The sequence below is a fragment of the Dama dama genome, chromosome 27 (genome assembly GCF_033118175.1).
Source record: "Dama dama isolate Ldn47 chromosome 27, ASM3311817v1, whole genome shotgun sequence".
In the NCBI taxonomy this organism is placed as follows: Eukaryota; Metazoa; Chordata; class Mammalia; order Artiodactyla; family Cervidae; genus Dama; species Dama dama.
The window spans coordinates 47,020,050-47,038,533 of record NC_083707.1 but is presented as its reverse complement, the minus strand read 5'-3'; the positions used below and the strand labels follow the sequence as shown (position 1 = coordinate 47,038,533).

At 39.7% G+C, this 18,484-nt stretch overlaps 1 protein-coding gene across 1 annotated transcript in view; it reads right to left on the bottom strand.

Annotated features, from left to right (window-relative positions):
• The window catches only part of KATNAL2 (katanin catalytic subunit A1 like 2), a 99,691-nt gene that overhangs the window by 45,679 nt on the left and 35,528 nt on the right, over nt 1-18,484 (bottom strand). The window contains exons 2-3 of the mRNA XM_061130665.1: nt 10,381-10,451; nt 1,074-1,240 (exon numbers count right to left, since the gene is read on the bottom strand). Coding sequence (XP_060986648.1) covers nt 1,074-1,240; nt 10,381-10,451 — 238 coding nt within the window. The remainder of the gene's footprint in view (nt 1-1,073; nt 1,241-10,380; nt 10,452-18,484) is intronic.

The window sequence follows — 18,484 nt, the reverse complement described above, 5'->3', positions numbered from 1 at the left end:
AGGAGCCTGACGGGCTATACAGTCCATGGGGTCGCAAAGAATTGGACACAACTGAGCAACCAACACGTTCACTTTCACTTTCTGGGACACCAGAATGGAACACTTATCAGTCAAATCCTGCCCATTTACCTTAAACTAAAGACATTGTGTTCAATATCCCAGGAGAGTGTGGTTCCAAGCTAGAACTAGCATTAAAATCAAGTCATGTCAGTAACAATCCTGGTGGCCCAGTGGTTAGGAGTCTCTGCTTTTTTCTGCCAAAACTCAGATCCAATAACCAGTCAAGGATGTAGAGCTATGAACATGGTACTGGAACAGAGCACAGATTAAATCTCTCTCTCAGACCCCTTCCAGCTCTGTGATTCAGCCCTGGCTATTTTTAATTGACGTTCCTTTTGGTTTCCTGGTCCCTACATGAAATGTTAAAGTCTGTGGCTTAACAAGTTCCTTGTAAACAGGACAATGATCTCCCTTGGTTTATAATTACTTCCCCCACTTACAGACTTCTAAGTCAATGTCACTACAAAACACAGGGCCCTAACTTTAGATCTTTCCTCCAGCCAGCCTCCTTGACTGCTAACCTATACAGGGTCTTTGCATTATATTGATCATTATCTGGATTGATGGCTTTCAAAAGCATTTCATTATCTATACATGAGCTATTAGCCTCACCAATACTCATTTTCATGTTATTTTCAAGATAGATAATAGGTCTTCCCAACAAGAAAAAAAAGTCTTCTGTCATTTATTGTCTTCCAACAGCTCTTTCCATCTCTGAAGAAATGAAAGTAATGTTGATCTTCTAAAAAGTACCTGTGACACGCTGGAGTTTTGTTTTCATTGCCCTAAATCATATAGTCCTCAAGCAAATGCCAACATGACAAAAAGGGACATCAGTGTCCAGACGATCATGTTTAAATTGTCTGCACTGGATCTAAAAGAGGCTACAGAATCCTTCTGGTGTATTCTTTCAGTGTAGGGTGGGGGACATCCTCTATCTGGGAATAAAATGAGGAAGACACACAGAACTTAAAGATGAGATAGCGCCTTACTTCTAGAAAATAGCCATGTACCTGTGTCTGATGCCTTTTTGACAATTTTGGGGTATTTCTGAAATTTTACAAAATAATAGCTCTCATATTCCATCAAAATAGTTTCAAGATCAACGTTGTCACAAACTTGAAAGCGTCGTAACCCCATTTTAGTTTCTTGCTCCAAAGCATTGGCTGCATCAACATATCTGGCCATTTCACAAAAGAAAGAAAAAAATTAACTCTAGGTAAAAAGAATAAAGGCAAAATCCAAAGAAACTCAATACAAACAGTAAGCGTATATTAAAGAGTACATTAAACAAAAACTAGAATATACGAGGTTTGCCTATATAGTAAGGAGCTCCACCACATAGGTTAAGTATATCCAAATACTGTCTTTCAAAACATTTTGGGGACTTCCCTAGTGGTCCAGCAGCTAAGACTCTGCACTCCCAATGCAGGGGGCCTGGATTTGATCCCTGGTCGGGGAACTAGATCCCACATGCTGCAGCTAAGAGTTCACATGCCACAACTAAAGATCCCATATGCCTCAACGCAGATGGAGGATTCCAGGTGTCAAAACTAAGACGTAGCATGGCCAAGTAAATATATAAATAAAAAGTAAGAAGACATTTTGGAAGTACTTAAAAGTCAAATAAGGAAATCAACTAAGAAAATGTCTTGTAATTTACTTTTATTCATGTTTAGCCAAAGACAGTTATTTGCCCAACTTGCTTACTTCTTTATTTACTAGTATTCGTTTTAGGTAACATTTTATGACAATTGATAAAAACCCCAGTTTAACCACAACAGGTAAGGTTTACCATCATTGAAGTAACTCAAAAGAATATGTCATGTATGTGCTCTGAAGGGGATTCCAAAAATCTGTTGATCGACATCACTAAGGAAATTTAGTATAAGAAAATGGCATCAACTTGGATGTATTATTTCTGATAATTTCTTCATTGATCACAGATTACACCACCAGGTTCCTCTGTATGCATGTAGTGTGATCACCATGGGGCCCTCACTCATTGTAACCTGCTCAGTCATAAGGCTGTCTGAGTTAAGTGGTCTCAGCAATAAAAGCAAGCTCCTTGTCTCACAATCCTCCGAAAGTGGAAAAACTCTCTGGTTTTCATCTGAGTCCTCAGCCTCTTTTAAAACCAAAAACTCTCTCCTGAAAAACATGCAAATATGTACAAATTAGCATATAATTTCAGGAACTCATCCAAGGACCTCAGATTAAGGACCCCAGTTAGAGTTATTTCTCTTTGATTTCAAACCTGGGAACATATAGAGAAGAAAACTTTCTTTTTTTATTATGCTTCCTTCTGTGTTCCAGATTCAGATCAGTCAGAGGACTAAACTTTCTTAAAAGAGGTTGCCATGACTATTTCCAGTACCTTGCTTATTTTAAAGAATTTGCAAACGTCAATTGATCAGGTCGGTCAGCTTCTATTCTTATTAATGGCTCATCAGGCTTCTATCCTATGTCTTAATCTCCATTTTACATAGAAAAAAACTAAATCCATTTTTATTAATAATTTTTTGTTTAGTATGCTTTAATACACGCTCATTTAAGAAAAAATTAGAAAATATAGAAAAGCCAAAAGAAAATTGCACTACTCAGAGACAATGTTAACAGTTTCTCTCTTTCCAAACATTTTAAAATGACAAAATAAAATATACTTACAAATATGCACTCGTTTAAAAAAAAAGAAAAGATGGGAACATACATTAGAGATTGCCTATATATAAACATTGCTTTCCTGACATCACATTCTGAACACTTTCCAGGATCATAGTCTGGCTTAAAAATGATAACAATAGATGATGGCAGGCCTCATATTTCCTAAACTAATTGATCAGAGAAATAGGATTTTTTTTTTTTTTTTTTTTTTGCCATTCCATGGGGCATGTGGGATCACAGTTCCCCCACCAGGGATCGAACCTGTACCCCCTGCACTGGGAGTGCAAGGTCTTAACCACTGGACCACCAGGGAAGTCCCCAGAGCTATGTCTATGTGTTCCTATTCCACTATTTGGGCTTGAACAAGGTCTGAATTTAACAGAGTTGGTAGGAGAAGCTACTGGAAGTTCTCAACCAACAGAGTGACAGGACAGGACTTTAAAAAGAGGTGTGAGCAGTAAGGAGAAAGACACAGTAAGAAAGATGAGAGGCTGGTAAAGGCAGGCCAGCGGAGATGCACGTGCAGAGCTAGAGGAACCGCAGCCATGACCCCTCACGGCCTGCTCTCCCTAACTCTCCCTCATGCATTTGAACTCTGCTCTTTGCTTACCCACTGGTTCACTTATGCCCTGCCCCTTCTGGCTCTGTGGCCCTGTCTAAAACGTCCTTGTCCATCACAGCTGTCTATCCACATTCTATTCATCTTTCAAGACAAGCTCATATCACCTTCCCTACAAAGCTTTCTCTAACTATTTAATATACAAAAATCAATCCTCTCAGTTTTTCATTAAAGGCAGGTCTACTTTTGTGACACTAATATGTCCTTAAACATTTTTCAACTTGATAATTCATTCATTTCTCCCTTTCCCAGCAGGTCTCTGGAAATGATCAACTTTAGCATAACTTTTATCAATTACAGATGCCAGAGGCCATCTCGTGGCAGAAAGGGGAAATGCATGCTTTGTAAACAGTCAATTCTTGAGGCCGTAATAGCACCTGCAGGAAAAAGGATAGCTATGTGACTTCTGTCTTTTTGTTTTTACAGTTCTCCTTTTTGATACAGTTTCTAGAATACAAAAAAATAAATAAATAAATAAAACCTACTAATTACCTGTGTGCCTGGCTGTGTCTTTCTTTCCAATTATTTCACCCATCTACCTGCTAGTAAGTTCCTCAATGGCTGTTCGAATAACACTTATCAAGCATCTATTAATACAATGCTCATGATGTTGGGGTCTTATAAGGTGAGTTCAGGTTTCTCATGATGTTGGGGTCTTATAAAGTGAGTTCAGGTTTATAAGAGTCAGTGAATCTGTGAAGGCAGCATTTCTCAGAGTGTTCCATGAAAAACTAGTCTCTAGTTCCTTGGCCAAATTGGTTTGCAAAGCCCTGAATACTGTGACTTTAGCACAGACATTCCCAATTTATGTAAATTAGAAGACCTGAGAAGTCAGGAAATAAAGGAGCCTGTTTAACCCAGTTTAAGCCAAAGCCTTTGACTGTGTGGATCACAATACACTGTGGAAAATGAAAGAGATGGGAATACCAGACAACCTGACCTGCCTCTTAAGAAATCTGTATGCAGGTCAGGAAGCAACAGTTAAAACTGGTCATGGAACAACAGACTGATTCCAAATAGGAAAAGGAGTATGTCACGGCTGTATCTTGTCACCCTGCTTATTTAACTTAAATGCAAAGTACATCATGAGAAACGCTGGGCTGGAGGAAGCACAAGCTGGAATCAAGATTTCCGGGAGAAGTATCAATAACCTCAAATATGCAGATGACACCACCCTTATGGCAGAAAGTGAAGAAGAACTAAAGAGCCTCTTGATGAAAGTGAAAGAGGAGAGTGAAAAAGTTGGCTTAAAGCTCAACATTCAGAAAACTAAGATCATGGCATCCAGTCCCATCACTTCATGGCAAATAAACGGGGAAACAATGGAAACAGTGTGGCTGACTTTATTTTTTTGGGCTCCCAAATCACTGCAGATGGTGACTGCAGCCATGAAATTAAAAGACGCTTACTCCTTGGAAGAAAAGTTATGACCAACCTAGACAGCATATTAAAAAGCAGAGACATTACTTTGCCAACAAAGGTCCGTCTAGTCAATGCTGTGGTTTTTCCAGTGGTCATGTATGGATGTGAGAGTTGGACTCTAAAGAAAGCTGAGTGCCAAAAAATTGATGCTTTTGAACTGTGGTGTTGGAGAAGATTCTTGAGAGTCCCTTGGACTGCAAGGAGATCCAACCAGTCCATTCTAAAGGAGATCAGTCCTGGGTGTTCATTGGAAGGACTGATGTTGAAGCTGAAACTCCAGTACTTTGGGCACCTGATGCGAAGAGCTGACTCATTGGAAAAGACCCTGATGCTGGGAAAGACTGAAGGGAAGAGGAGAAGGGGATGACAGAGGATGAGATGGTTGGATGGCATCACTGACTCAATGGATATGGGTTTGGGTGGACTCCGGGAGTTGGTGATGGACAGGGAAGCCTGATGTGCTGTGGTTCATGGGGTCGCAAAGAGTCGGACACGACTGAGCGACTGAACTGAACCCAATGTTTGCCAGGCTTACTTGACCATAAAGCTCATTTGAAGTCATATCAATTAACATCCTGCAGAATGACTGCTGCAGAGTTCCAGGCACTTAGAAAACACTGTCTTAAGGTAATTTAGCTCAGAATTTTTTGAATGGAGCTGAGATTTTTATCAAAAGATAATGAAAAATGGGCCAAACCCACATTTTTAACTGCTTTAAGTCCTTCACTGAACCAGCCTGTGTATTAGAATAAAATCCAGCTCATACCTACTCCACAGTAAAAGTAAGAAAGACTCAAATATGCTCACTTGGTGTCAGGCACTACTCTAAGTATGTCATATATTTAATCCTCATAATAAAAACATGTGCCTGACACACATCATCTTCCATTACTCCATTTTACAAGCAAGGGAACTGAGGGACAAAGAAAGTAAGTAAATTGACCAAGGTCACTGATTAGCAAAGAGTAGAGTGGGCATTTGAACCAAGGCAGACTGGCTCCTCCATCAAGGCAAAGCCTCTTGATGAAAGTAAAAGAGGAGAGTAAAAAAGCTGGCTTAAAAGTCAGCATTCAAAAAACCAAGATCATGTCATCCGCTCCCATCACTTCATGGCAAATAAATGGGGAAAAAGTGGAAACAGTGGCATATTTTATTTTCTTGGGCTCCAAAATCACTGCAGATAGTAGCTAAAGTCATGAAATTTAAAAAAAAAAGCTTGCTCCTTGGAAGAAAAGCTATGACAAACCGAGACAGAGTATTAAAAAGCAAATATCGCTTTGCCAACAAAGGTCTTATAGTCAGAGCCATGGTTTTTTCAGTCGTCATGTGAGAGCTGGATCATAAAGAAGGCCGAGCACTGAAGAACTGATACTTTCGAATTGTGGTGCTGGAGAAGGTTCTTGAGAGTCCCTTGGGCAGCAAGGAGATCAAACAAGTCAATCCAGTCAATCCTAAAGGAAACATACCCTGAATATTCATTGGAAGGACTGATGCTGAAGCTGAAGCTCCAATACTCTGTCCACCTCATGCGAAGAGCTGACTCATTGGAAAAGACCCTGACGCTGGGAAAGATTGAGAGCATCAGGAGAAGGGAGTGACAGAGGATGAGATGGTTGGATAGCATCACTGACTCAGTGGACATGAGTTTGAGCAAACTCCAGAGATAGTGAAGGACAGGGAAGTCTGGCATGCTGCAGCCCATAGGTGACAAAGAGTCAGACATGACCTAGTGACTGAACAACAATAATGCTGGCTCCTGAGTCTGTGTTTCTACCCTGCAAGCCCTTCTTACCACACCAACCCGCCAACCCTGGTTTTAGAGCAGACACTTGGCACTATGCTGCTCTTGGAAGTGCTTTCCATCAATGAATGGTGAAAAGTGCAGAGCAAACCACTGCCCACATGCAGACTGCCTGGCTCGTCAGTTGCCCTTCTCCGGCTCTGGTGTTCACTCCCTTGCTACATGGGGACAGAGATTTAGTAGTTGAGCATCACCTGATTGGTCTGCCTACCAACTAGGCGTGGGGGCCAGGGATTCATTTCTCTGGCCAGAGACTGGTGATGATGTGGAAAGAATGAGCCATTTTCTCAATAAAATTTAAACCCCCAACACCAAAAAGAGAAGTGTCTGATAAAACTGTGTGTTTCAAAGTAAGTGGACTGAGAAATGTTTGTTGATGCAGTTCATCATGTTTCAGTTCAGTCGCTTAGTCGTGTCCGACTCTTTGTGACCCCATGGACCGCAGCATGCCAGGCCTCCCTGTCCATCACCAGCTCCTGGAGTTTACTCAAACTCATGTCCATCACCTAGTCAGTGATGCCATCCAACCATCTCATCCTCTGTCATCCCCTTCTCCTCCAGCCTTCAATCTTTCCCAGCATCAGGGTCTTTTCAAATGAGTTGGTTCTTCCCATCAGGTGGCCAAAGTATTGGAGTTTCAGCTTCAACATCAGTCCTTCCAATGAACACCCAGGACTGATCTCCTTTAGGATGGACTGGTTGGATCTCCTTGCAGTCCAAAGAACTCTCAAGAGTCTTCAACACCACAGTTCAAAAGCATCAATTCTTCAGCACTCAGCTTTCTTTACAGTCCAGCTCTCACATCCATACATGACTACTGGAAAACCCAAAGCTTTGACTAAGTGGATCTTTGTTGGCAAAGTAATGTCTCTGCTTTTTAATATGCTGTCTAGGTTGGTCATAATTTTCCTTCCAAGGAGTAAGCATCTTTTAATTTCATGGCTGCAGTCACCATCTGCAGTGATGTTTACCATGTTCATCCTGTTTACCATGAGAAAAAAGGCCATTTCCAAAATTGTGAAGTTAAGGTTTTATGAGAAAGGCCACATTTTGTCATTAAAGATCTAACATGGTCAATCCAGGGGAGAAATCATATTATTCAGTAACAAAGTTTGTTCAAAGTGCTGTTAAAAAGAAAAAAATTGTTGGGACTTCCCTGGTGGCACAGTGGGATAAGAATCTGCCTGCCAATGCAGGGGACTCAGGTTTGATCCCTGATCTGGGAAGATTTCACGTTCCATGGAGCAACAAAACCCATGCTCCACAACTACTGAGCCCGTGTACTGCAACAACTGAAGCCTCCTCTGCAACAAGAGAAGCCACCTTCATGAAAAGCCCAAGCACCGTAACAAAGAGTATCCCCTGCTTGCTGCAACTAGAGAAAGCCCTCCCAAAGCAATGAAGACCCAATGCAGCCAAAAGTAAATAAGTAAATAAACAAAATGAATTTTTAAATCCTGTGTTAACTTAGTGAACAAACTTATGGTTGCTAGGTGGAAGGGCGGGGAGGGATAATTTGGGACTTTGGGATGGACATGTACACACTGCTATATTTAAAATGGAAACCAACAAGGAACTACTGTATGGCACACGGAACTCCACTCAGTGTTATGTGGCAGCCTGGAGGGGAGAGGAGTTTGGGGAGATTGGAGATATGTATAACATAGGGCTGAGTCCCTTTCGATGTTCACCTAAAACTATCACAACTTTGTTAATCGGCTATACTCCAATATAAGATTAAAAGTTTTTTTAAAATGCTGTGTTATAATCCATCACCAAAAAGGATGCCTTTGAAATTTTGGCCAAAAAAAAAAAACTCCCATGATAAAAATTCAAATCTTTCAATAACAAAAGAATCCTTCAATACATTTGCAGAGATTTCATTTTCTGACTCTTAAAAGCCATTAAAAAAAAAAAACCTCAAAAAATATGCCCCACATACATTTTTATTTTCCTGAGGTAATCCTCAAACAAAAACAAGTCCTCCACACCAGAGCAGAGCAATCAGACCCTGAATGACTTTGGGGGTGAGACAGGCCTGCAAAGTGCCCCCACTTAGAGCTAGGAGACTTCCAGCAAGCTCCTAGACGCCCCTAAGCCTCAGTTTCTTCAAATGTAAAAGGGGGACCCTAATACTACTTCCCTTAGAGCTTAAAAGAAAAATCCCTGAAGGTCTCTAGAACGGTCATTCCCCTTGGGAGGGCGCTAGATTTATTTAAAACAGCTGCTGCTGGCACAGATCAGAGAAACAAGCATCAACTCTCACTTCCATCCCAGCCACCACCTACCCTCTTCAGCTTGCTTTCCTACCTCAACACTAGGGTTATGAGACTCTCAGCTACAGTAGATCTCCTATTTCACGGACAGCTATGATGTTTATCGGAGGAAGAGATGCTCATTCAGTCTTCTGGGAAAATACCAGCAGCCGGCTGGTTCTTTGTGCTCTAAGGAAAGGTTTCTCCATTGGGGCGTGATTGACATTTGCGGCTGTCCTGTGCATCTGAAGGGCGTTCAGCAGCATCCCGGCCTCTTCCCAGCGGATGTCAGTACAACACTCAGAAGGACTCCAGACGTCGTCAGATATTCTCTTAGCAGTTCTCCAGGTTGAGAACCACTGCTTAAACTCAAAAGTGTTCAGCTCTAACCCTGAAACCTGAATATTTTCTTCCAGGCTGAAAATTAAAAGGAAATGAAACTCTAAAGTGTAGCCTTCAGGGACTTCCCTGGTGGACCTGTGGTTAAGACTCCGAATTTCCAATGCAGGGGGTGAGGGTTTGACCCCTTATTGGGGAACTAATATCCCACATGCCGCGCAGTGCACCAGTCAAAATAAAAAATAAATGGAAAACGGATACTTTGTAGTCTCTCTTCCTCTCCCAACACCCAGCATATCAGCAGTCGTCATTGTAAGCGCACACACATTTTTTTTCTAGTCGCACAGTCGTGTGACCCCATGGACTGTAACCCGCCAGTCTCCTCTGTCCATGGAATTCTCCAGGCGGGAGTACTGGAGTGGGTTGCCATTTCCTTCTCCAATGCTCGCACATTTTCAAATGAGGTAAATGGCCAAACTCAAATGCTTCCCAATTACCTCAGGAAAGACAGTTGAGTACAAGTCATCCAGGTAAATGCAAAACCTTTATCTTGAGGGAAGGAAAACTGAGGAGTGAGAATGTTATCTTTGTGTGCCAGCAGTGGGACTTCAGAAATCTTATTAAAAGGCCTACACCATCTTCAAACCTGAAGGGGAAAGGGCAAGTATCCCATGAACTGGGTAGCTTGGTTAATAAACTTTTTTTAAATGCACAATGTGAAAAACATCTAGCTAAATGAGACAATAGAAGTATATGTCTAGGTTGCTGGAGGTGGGATGGGGGCATTGATGGGTAGGGCACAAGAGATTTTTAGAGCAGAGAAGCTATTCTGTACGATACTACAACGGTGGATATGTGACATCATGCCTTTGTCAAAACTCATAGAACTACACAACACAAGAGTGAACTCTGACGTAAACTACAGACTTTAATAATAATAATATATCAATATCAACTCATCAAGTGCAACAAACACACCATACCAGTGTAAGCTGTAACAGGGGACAGTAGGCAGGGTGGGGGATTGCTGATATATGGGACTTCTCGCACATATACCAGAAATTTCTGCTCAATTTTTTCAGTAAATAGAAAACTGCTCTAAAAAATAAAGTTATTAATTGCTTAAAAAATAAAGTTATTAATTGCTTTTAAAAGTGTGTATCTGGAAGAGGTCAGAAAAGAGAGGAATCATCTCTGTAAATATCTGTAATGTAACATACCCTTCTTGTGTTAAGTAATGCAAAATCAAAATCAGAAGATTTTTTCGTCGTGCTTCTGTCCTCATCTCACACTGTGAACAAAAAAGAAAATGCAGATGGGATGACAATGAAATACAATACTCCTTGTATAGCAGTAAACCCTTGAAGGTAATTGTAACCTGTCAAAAGCAAGAAGCATAACTTAAAGGCTGCAAGGCAGTTTAGGGTCTCTAAGGATATATAAAGTTGTTATTTTCTTCTCAGAGCTGCCTTCTCAATTGTAAACTGAAGGTACAATGATCTCAATTGGGATTGCACTTGACTAGTTCACTTCTTACTGCCAAACTAATTGGCATTTTATTGCTTATCACTAAAGGAACAAATACACACACATTTATTTGGACCAGGTGAAGGAAAGTGATGTTAAAAAATAAACTCTCTTGCAACCCTATGGACTGTAGTTTGCCAGGCTCCTATGTCCATGAGATTTCCCAGGCAAAAATACTGGAGTGGGTTGCTACTTCCTTCTCTAGGGGATATTTGAGACTCAGGGATCAAACCTGCATCTCCTGCATTGGCAGGCAGATTCTTTACCACTGAGCCACCAGGGAAGCCCTTAAATTCACCCAGAATCCCACCCAGACCCTTCACAAATATGGAGGTGATGTTTGGTAGAAACCAACACAATATTGTAAAGCAATTACAATCCTTCAATTAAAAATAAATAAATTTTTTTAAAATGTGGAGATAAGTTCCAACAAACCACTCAGGAGAACCCCACCCGGGCATTTAGAATATCCTCGAGTAGCAGGGACCATAAAGAGGACATCCCCAAATAACAATGTCCTTATTCAAACTGAAGGAAGCTATATTTTTATTCATAGTATTAATGTGCATTATCAGTATTAATTACATTACCTGGTATCTCACATTCTCTTAAAATGTATTCATAAAATATTTACCTTCACTAATACTTCCCTTATTTGAAAATGCTTACCTTTATCTAAAGAGAACACAGGTAAGAACTGGATAAAAGGAAGAAAGGCCTGAGTGGCCCAAATTATATCATAAAATCTAGGCACAAACATGATGATGACACATGGAAACTTTTCAGGCATTCATCCAAACTTTCTAAAAATTAATGTAATAAAATTGAAACATGCATTGTTGTTGTTCAGTTGCCCAATCATGTCTGACTCTTTGCAACGCCATGGACTGCAGCACGCCAGGCCTCACCATCTCCCAGAGTTTGCCCAAGTTCATGTTCACTGCATCAGTGATGCCGTCCAGCCATCTCATCCACCGACACTCTCTTCTCCTTCTGCCTTCAATCTTTCTAGCATCAGGTACATTCCCAGTGAGTCATTTGTTCACATCAGATGACCAAAATACTGGAGCTTCAGCTTCAGCATCAGTCCTCCCAGTGAATATTTAGCATTGATCTCCCTTAAGATTGACTGGTTTGATCCCCTTGCTGTCCAAGGGACTTTCAGGAGTCTTCTCCAGCACCACAGTTCAAAGGCATCAATTCTTTGGCATTCTCCCTTCTTTATGGTCCAGCTCTCACAACCGTACATGACCACTGGGAAGACCATGGCCTTGACTATACGGATCTTTGTTGGCAGAGTAATGTCTCTGCTTTTCAACACACTATCTAGGTTTGTCATCGCTTTCCTGCCAAGAAGCAATCGTCTTCTGATTTCATGGCTGCAGTCATCAACCCCAGTGATTTTTGGAACCCAAGAAGAGGAAATCTCTCACTACTTCCACCTTTCCACCTAGTACTTTCACTACTTCCACCTTGTATTTGCCATGCAGTAATGTGGCCAGATGTCATGATCTTAGTTTTTTAATATTTAGTCTTTAGCCAACTCTTTTGAAAAAGGAACAGAGAATAAGAACAAGCTCTTGGAAGTTAAAAATATTATCATCTAAATAAATTCTGTAGAATGGTTTAAAGACAAGGCCAAGAAAACTGCCCAGAAAATATTTTAAAAAAGAGAGAGAGAGAGACCAAAAAATGGGACACTATAGGGGAAAAAAATCTTTAAAAAATTAATCCAGGTTAAAATAAACTGGAGAAAGCATAGGGAAATAATTTATCAATGAAAGAATAAATGACATTTTATTTTAGAATGGAAGCATGAGAATGTCTGGTTTGACAACGGCAAGCACAGTGAATGGAAAAGGCTGGCATGAACAAAGTTGTGTAATTTCAGAACACCGAAGTTAAAAAGATGCTAAAAGTTCCTGGGAAGAAAAGATCTTTACCTTCAAAGGAACAAGAATAAGAAGGTTCAGTTCAGTCCAGTCGCTCAGTTGTGTCCGACTCTGCGACCCCATGAATCGCAGCACGCCAGGCCTCCCTGTCATCACCAAATCCCGGAGTTTACTCAAACTCATGTCCATCGAGTCAGTGATGCCATCCAGCCATCTCATCCTCTGTCGTCCCCTTCTCCTCCTGCCCCCAATCCCTCCCAGCATCAGGGTCTTTTCCAATGAGTCAACTCTTCACAAGAGGTGGCCAAAGTATTGGAGTTTCAGCTTCAACATCAGTCCTTCCAATGAACACCCAGGACTGATCTCCTTTAGGATGGACTGGTTGGATCTCCTTGCAGTCCAAGGGACTCTCAAGAGTCTTCTCCAACACCACAGTTCAAAAGCATCAATTCTTCGGCGCTCAGCTTTCTTCACAGTCCAACTCTCACATCCATACATGACCACTGGAAAAACCATAGCCTTGACTAGACGGACCTTTGTTAACAAAGTAATGTCTTTGCTTTTTAATATGCTGTCTAGGTTGGTTATAACTTTGCTTCTAAGAAGGTTACACCCTTTCAAACAATCACATTTTTTAAGAACAAAGACACTTTCAGCCATGCAAATTCTCAGTCACATCTTCATGTACCTATGCTTTCCTGGTGCTCCAGTGGTTAAGAATCCGCCTGCCAATGCAGGGGACATGGGCTCATCCCTTGGTCTGAGAAGATCCCACATGCCCAGGGACAACTAAACCTTTGCACCACAACTATTCAGCCTATGCTCTAGAGCCCACAACCTGAAACTACTGAAACATGTGGTCTGCAACAGCGGAGGCCACTGCAGTGAGAAGCCTACACACCTCAACAAAAAGTAGCCCCCACCTGCTGCAACTGAAGAAAGCTCACATATAGCAATGAAGACCCAGTACTGCCAAAAATAAACAAATAAATAAACCTTTAAAAAACAGTTTAAAATGGTAAAATTTATGTAATATGTATTTTATCACAATGAAAAAGAAACTTAAAAAGGGATAAAATATAGTACTATTTGATGTTTAAGTACCTGTATGCATGCAGTCCTGGGTGTTCATTGGAAGGACTGATGCTGAGGCTGAAACTCCAGTACTTTGACCACCTCTTGCGAAGAGTTGACTCATTGGAAAAGACCCTGATGCTGGGAGGGATTGGGGGCAGGAGGAGAAGGGGCCGGCAGAGGATGAGATAGCTGGATGGCATCACCGACTCGATGGACATGAGTTTGAGTAAACTCAAGGAGTTGGTGATGGACAGGGAGGCCTGGCATGCTGCGATTCATGGGGTCGCCAAGAGTCGGACACAACTGAATGACTGAACTGAACTGAACTGAATGCAGGTTTTACAAGATTTTTTTTTCCCTATGCATGTCCTGTTTTTTGGTCTCCTTTTTTTCTATTTTCTGGGCAACTTTCTTGGCCTTGTCTTTAAATCATTCTACAGAATTTATTTGGCCGATAATATTTTTAACTTCCAAGAGCTTGTTCTTATGCTCTGATCGTTCCTTTTTCAAAACATGTCATTCTTGTTCTTTGAATACACTGTTCTATTATGATTCAAAGTCAGTTATGTTCAATATTTGATGTTTATGTAGGCAAGTAAAACACTATTTTATAAAGATATCCACCTAAAATGATTCAAATCAAGTTTTGTTGCTTAAGGTGATAAGTTTTTATTCAGATTGCCAGAAAATACAGAAAATGAAGCAACTTGTATTTCTAAGACCTTGTGAAGGAATCATAGTAAGTACCACCTTTTCAACCAAAATGTGTTTTCTGCCATTCAGATAATTATTGCTTTTTAAAAAAATTAATTTGCATTTTATCACCCAGTTTATACACATTTTGTTGCTATTTAGTTAAACTTTTTTCTTTGAATTCAGGCTAAAATAAATAAAGCAAAAGTCCCCAGAAGTCTAAAAGAAAAGGAGATTAAAGGAAAATTATAATCCTTAAAGTAATAAAATATTTAACACAAAAAGTAGTGATTTAAACTGGGAGAAAATATTTACAAATGACACATCTGATAAAGATCTATATGAGGGAACACATGTAAATCCATGGCTGATTCATGTTTGGCAATGTATGGCAAAAACCACTACAATATTGTAAAGTAATTAGCTTTCAACTAATAAAAATAAATGAAAAAATAAAAAAATAAAAAGTTTTACTATTCAAAAAAAAAGATCCATATGAAAAATATACAAAGAGCTCCTAAAATTCAACAATAATAAAACAAAAAATACAATTGAAAATGGGCAAAAGAAATGAACAAACACCTCACATAAGAAGATATATGGATGGTCTAAACAAATATATGAAAAGATGCTCAACAACGTATGTCATCAAGGAGTGGCAAATTAAAACAAGATAGCACTGCACAGCTATTAAAATGGTGAAAATCCAAAACACTAACACCACCACATACTGATGAAGACGAAGAGCAATGGGAACTCTCATTCACTGATGATGGGAATGAAGAATGGTACAGCCGCTTTGGAAAACAGTTTGTTGGTTTCTTACAAAACTAAACATACTCTTACCATATGATCCAGCTGTCACGCTCCTTGGTATTTACTCCAAAGAGTTAAAAACACATCTATACACAAACTTTCACTCTGAAGTTGCTGATGAATTTTTATTCATAATTGCCAGAAACAATCAAAATACCCTTTCAGTATGTGAATCAATAAAGTGCAGCACATCTACACAATGGAATATCAGACAGTACTAAAAAAAAATCAAGCCATAAGAAGGCATGAAGGAAACATGCATATTACTAAGTGAAAGAAGCTAATCTGAAAAGGTAACAGTGGAAGAGACTTTCAAATACTGAGTTATGGAGAAGTCATTCTGACTAACACATGATTTGGCTTAGTCTAGAATAGACAGTCTGTAGCCTATCAAATATAAATTGTACATCTGCTTTAACCATTAAAGAAAAGAATCAAAATCTTTTAAAAATCAAAATGGAGTAACTGTGGTTCAAGCATCCAAAATGGAGCCTGGTGGCCATTGTGAATGTGGTTTCAGACAGGTTCTACATTACTAAGAACTTGAATTTCTAAACAGTATCAGACTCAAGGACACCACTGCTGCTGCTGCTGCTAAGTTGCTTCAGTCTAGCTATCCTCAAACCAGTATCTGCTAGCAGCTGCAACCATTTGGACCCCAACCAATCCTTATTCAACAAGCACACTTACTTCTTGCCAGCTCCAGTTATAATTCTTGATAAACAGCTCATATAACTAGTTGTAACCTTCCAGTTTTTGCCTTTAAAAGCCTGTCGCATTTTTATCCTGGAGAACATAATTCAAATGCTTCTTGAATCTGTGTCTCCCAGCCTATAGTCCTTGGTTTGGCTCAAACAAAACTTCTCTACTCTTATTATGGGACTGGCCAGGTGGCTCAGACAGTAAAGAATCTGCCTGCAATGCAGGAGACCAAGATTCGTTCCCTGAGTTGGAAAGATTCCCTGGAGAAGGAAATGGCAATCCACTCCAGTATTCTTGCCTAGAAAATCCCATGGACAGAGAAGCCTGGAGGGCTACAGTCCATGGGGTCGCAAAGAGTCGGACACGAGCAAGTGTTAGTGAGCAACTAACACTTTCATTTCATTCCTATTATAGATTGTTTATTGATTATTTATATCAACAGTTTCATACTGTATGATTTCACCTATGTGACATTCTGGGAAAAAAGCAAAACTATGAAGACAATAAGAAGATCAGTGGTGGGAAGAGAGAGGGAGGCAGAACACAGAGGATTTCAGAGCAGTGAACTATTCTACATGATATTTATAGTAGCCACATTGTCAAAATCTATAAAGTGAAGTGAAGTTGCTCAGTTGTGTCTGACTCTTTACGACCCCATGGACTGTAGCCTACCAGGAACCTCAATCCATGGGATTTTCCAGGCAAGAACACTGGAGTGAGTTGCCATTTCCTTCTCCAGGGAAAATCTATAAAGTGTGCACCAAAAGTGACTTTTAATTCAATGCAAACTATGTACTTTGAGTGATAAAGACGTGTCAATATAGATTCATCTGATGCAAGATATTGATAATACAGGAGTTGTGGACATGTGAGGTGGGAAATATATGGGAATTCTCTGAACTTTCCACTCAGTTTTGCTGTGAACCCAAAACTGCTCTTTAAAAAAAAAAAAATTTTTTAATATGAATTGATTTTTAAACAAATATATCAGATCTAATATTGGGTTGGCCAAAAAGTTCACTCTTCTTTTTTTTCTGTAAAATGAATCTAAATAGCACTCAGTTGTCTTTAACTTCATTGGAAACAATTTTGTCAGATTATGTTTTAACAGCAGTCATATCAGTGTGCAATTTTTTAAAAAAAAGCATCAAAACTGGTGAATTTTTGTGTAGTCATTTTAATATTGAAGATGGAAGAAAAAAGCAACATTTTTGACATGTTATGCTTTATTATTTTGAGAAAGGTAAAAAAACTCAACTGAAACACACAGAAAAAAGATTTTTGAAGTGTTTGGAGAAGGTGAAAAAAACATGTCAAAAGTGCTTTGTAGAGTTTTTTGCTAAACAACGCTCCACAGTCGAGTAGACCAGTTGAAGTTGATAGAGATCAAATCAAGACATTAATTGGGAACAATCAATGTTATATCACGCAGGAGACAGCTGATATACTCAAAATATCCAAATCAAGCATGGAAAATGATTTGCACCAGCTTGGTTATTTTAATCACTTTAATGACTGGGTTCCACATAAGTCAAGTGGAAAAAAATTGTCTAGACCATATTTCTGCATGTAACTCTCTACTTAAATGTAATGAAAACTGTCCATTTTAAAAAACAAACTGTGACGGGCAATGAAAAGTGGATACTGTACAATAATGTAGAACGGAAGAGATCATGGGGGAAGTGAAATGAACCACCCTCTTCCATACCAAAGGCCAATCTTCAACCAAAGAAGTGCTGTTGTGTATATGGTGGGATTGGAAGGGAGTCCTTTATTAAGAGCTCCTTGCCAAAAACCTAACAATTAACTGCAACAAGTACTGCTCCCAATTAGTCCGGCTGAAAGCAGCACTCAACAAGAAGCGTCCGGCATCAGTCAGCAGAAAACACACAATCTTCCATCAGGATAACAAAAGACCACATGTTTCTCTCATGACCAGGCAAAAACTATTACAACTTGGCTGGGAAGTTCTGATTCATCCAATGTATTCACCAGACATTGTACCTTTGGATTTCCAATTATTTTGGTCTTTACAAAATTCTCTTAATGGAAAAAAATTTAATTCCCTAGAACTGTAAAAAAAAAAAAAAAAAAAAAAACTCCTAGAAGAGTTCTTTGCTCAAAAAGAGAAAAGTTTTGGGAATATGGAATTATGAAGTTGCCTGAAAAACGGCAGAAGGTAGTGGAAGAAAACAGTGAGTACATTGTTCAATAAAGTTCCTGGTGAAAATGAAAAATACGTCTTTTATTTTTACTTTAAAATTGAAGGAAATTTTTGGGTAATTCAATATATTTAAACAGAGTCACCCTTCAAAATAGTCACCTTAATAGGTCATGCTTTTATTCCATTGCTCAAAACATTTCTGAAATTCTTCTTTTAAAATCATCTTCAATATAGATTCATCCCTGTTAGCTCAGATGGTAAAGCATCTGCCTGCAATTCAGGAGACCTGGGTTTGATCCCTGGGTCGGGAAGATCCCCTGGGGAGAAGGAAATGACAACTCACTCCAGTATTCTTGCCTGGAAAATCCCAAGGATGGAGGAACCTGGTAGGCTTCAGTCCATGGGGTCGCAAGGAGTCAGACATGACTGAGTGACTTCATTTCACTTCATTCT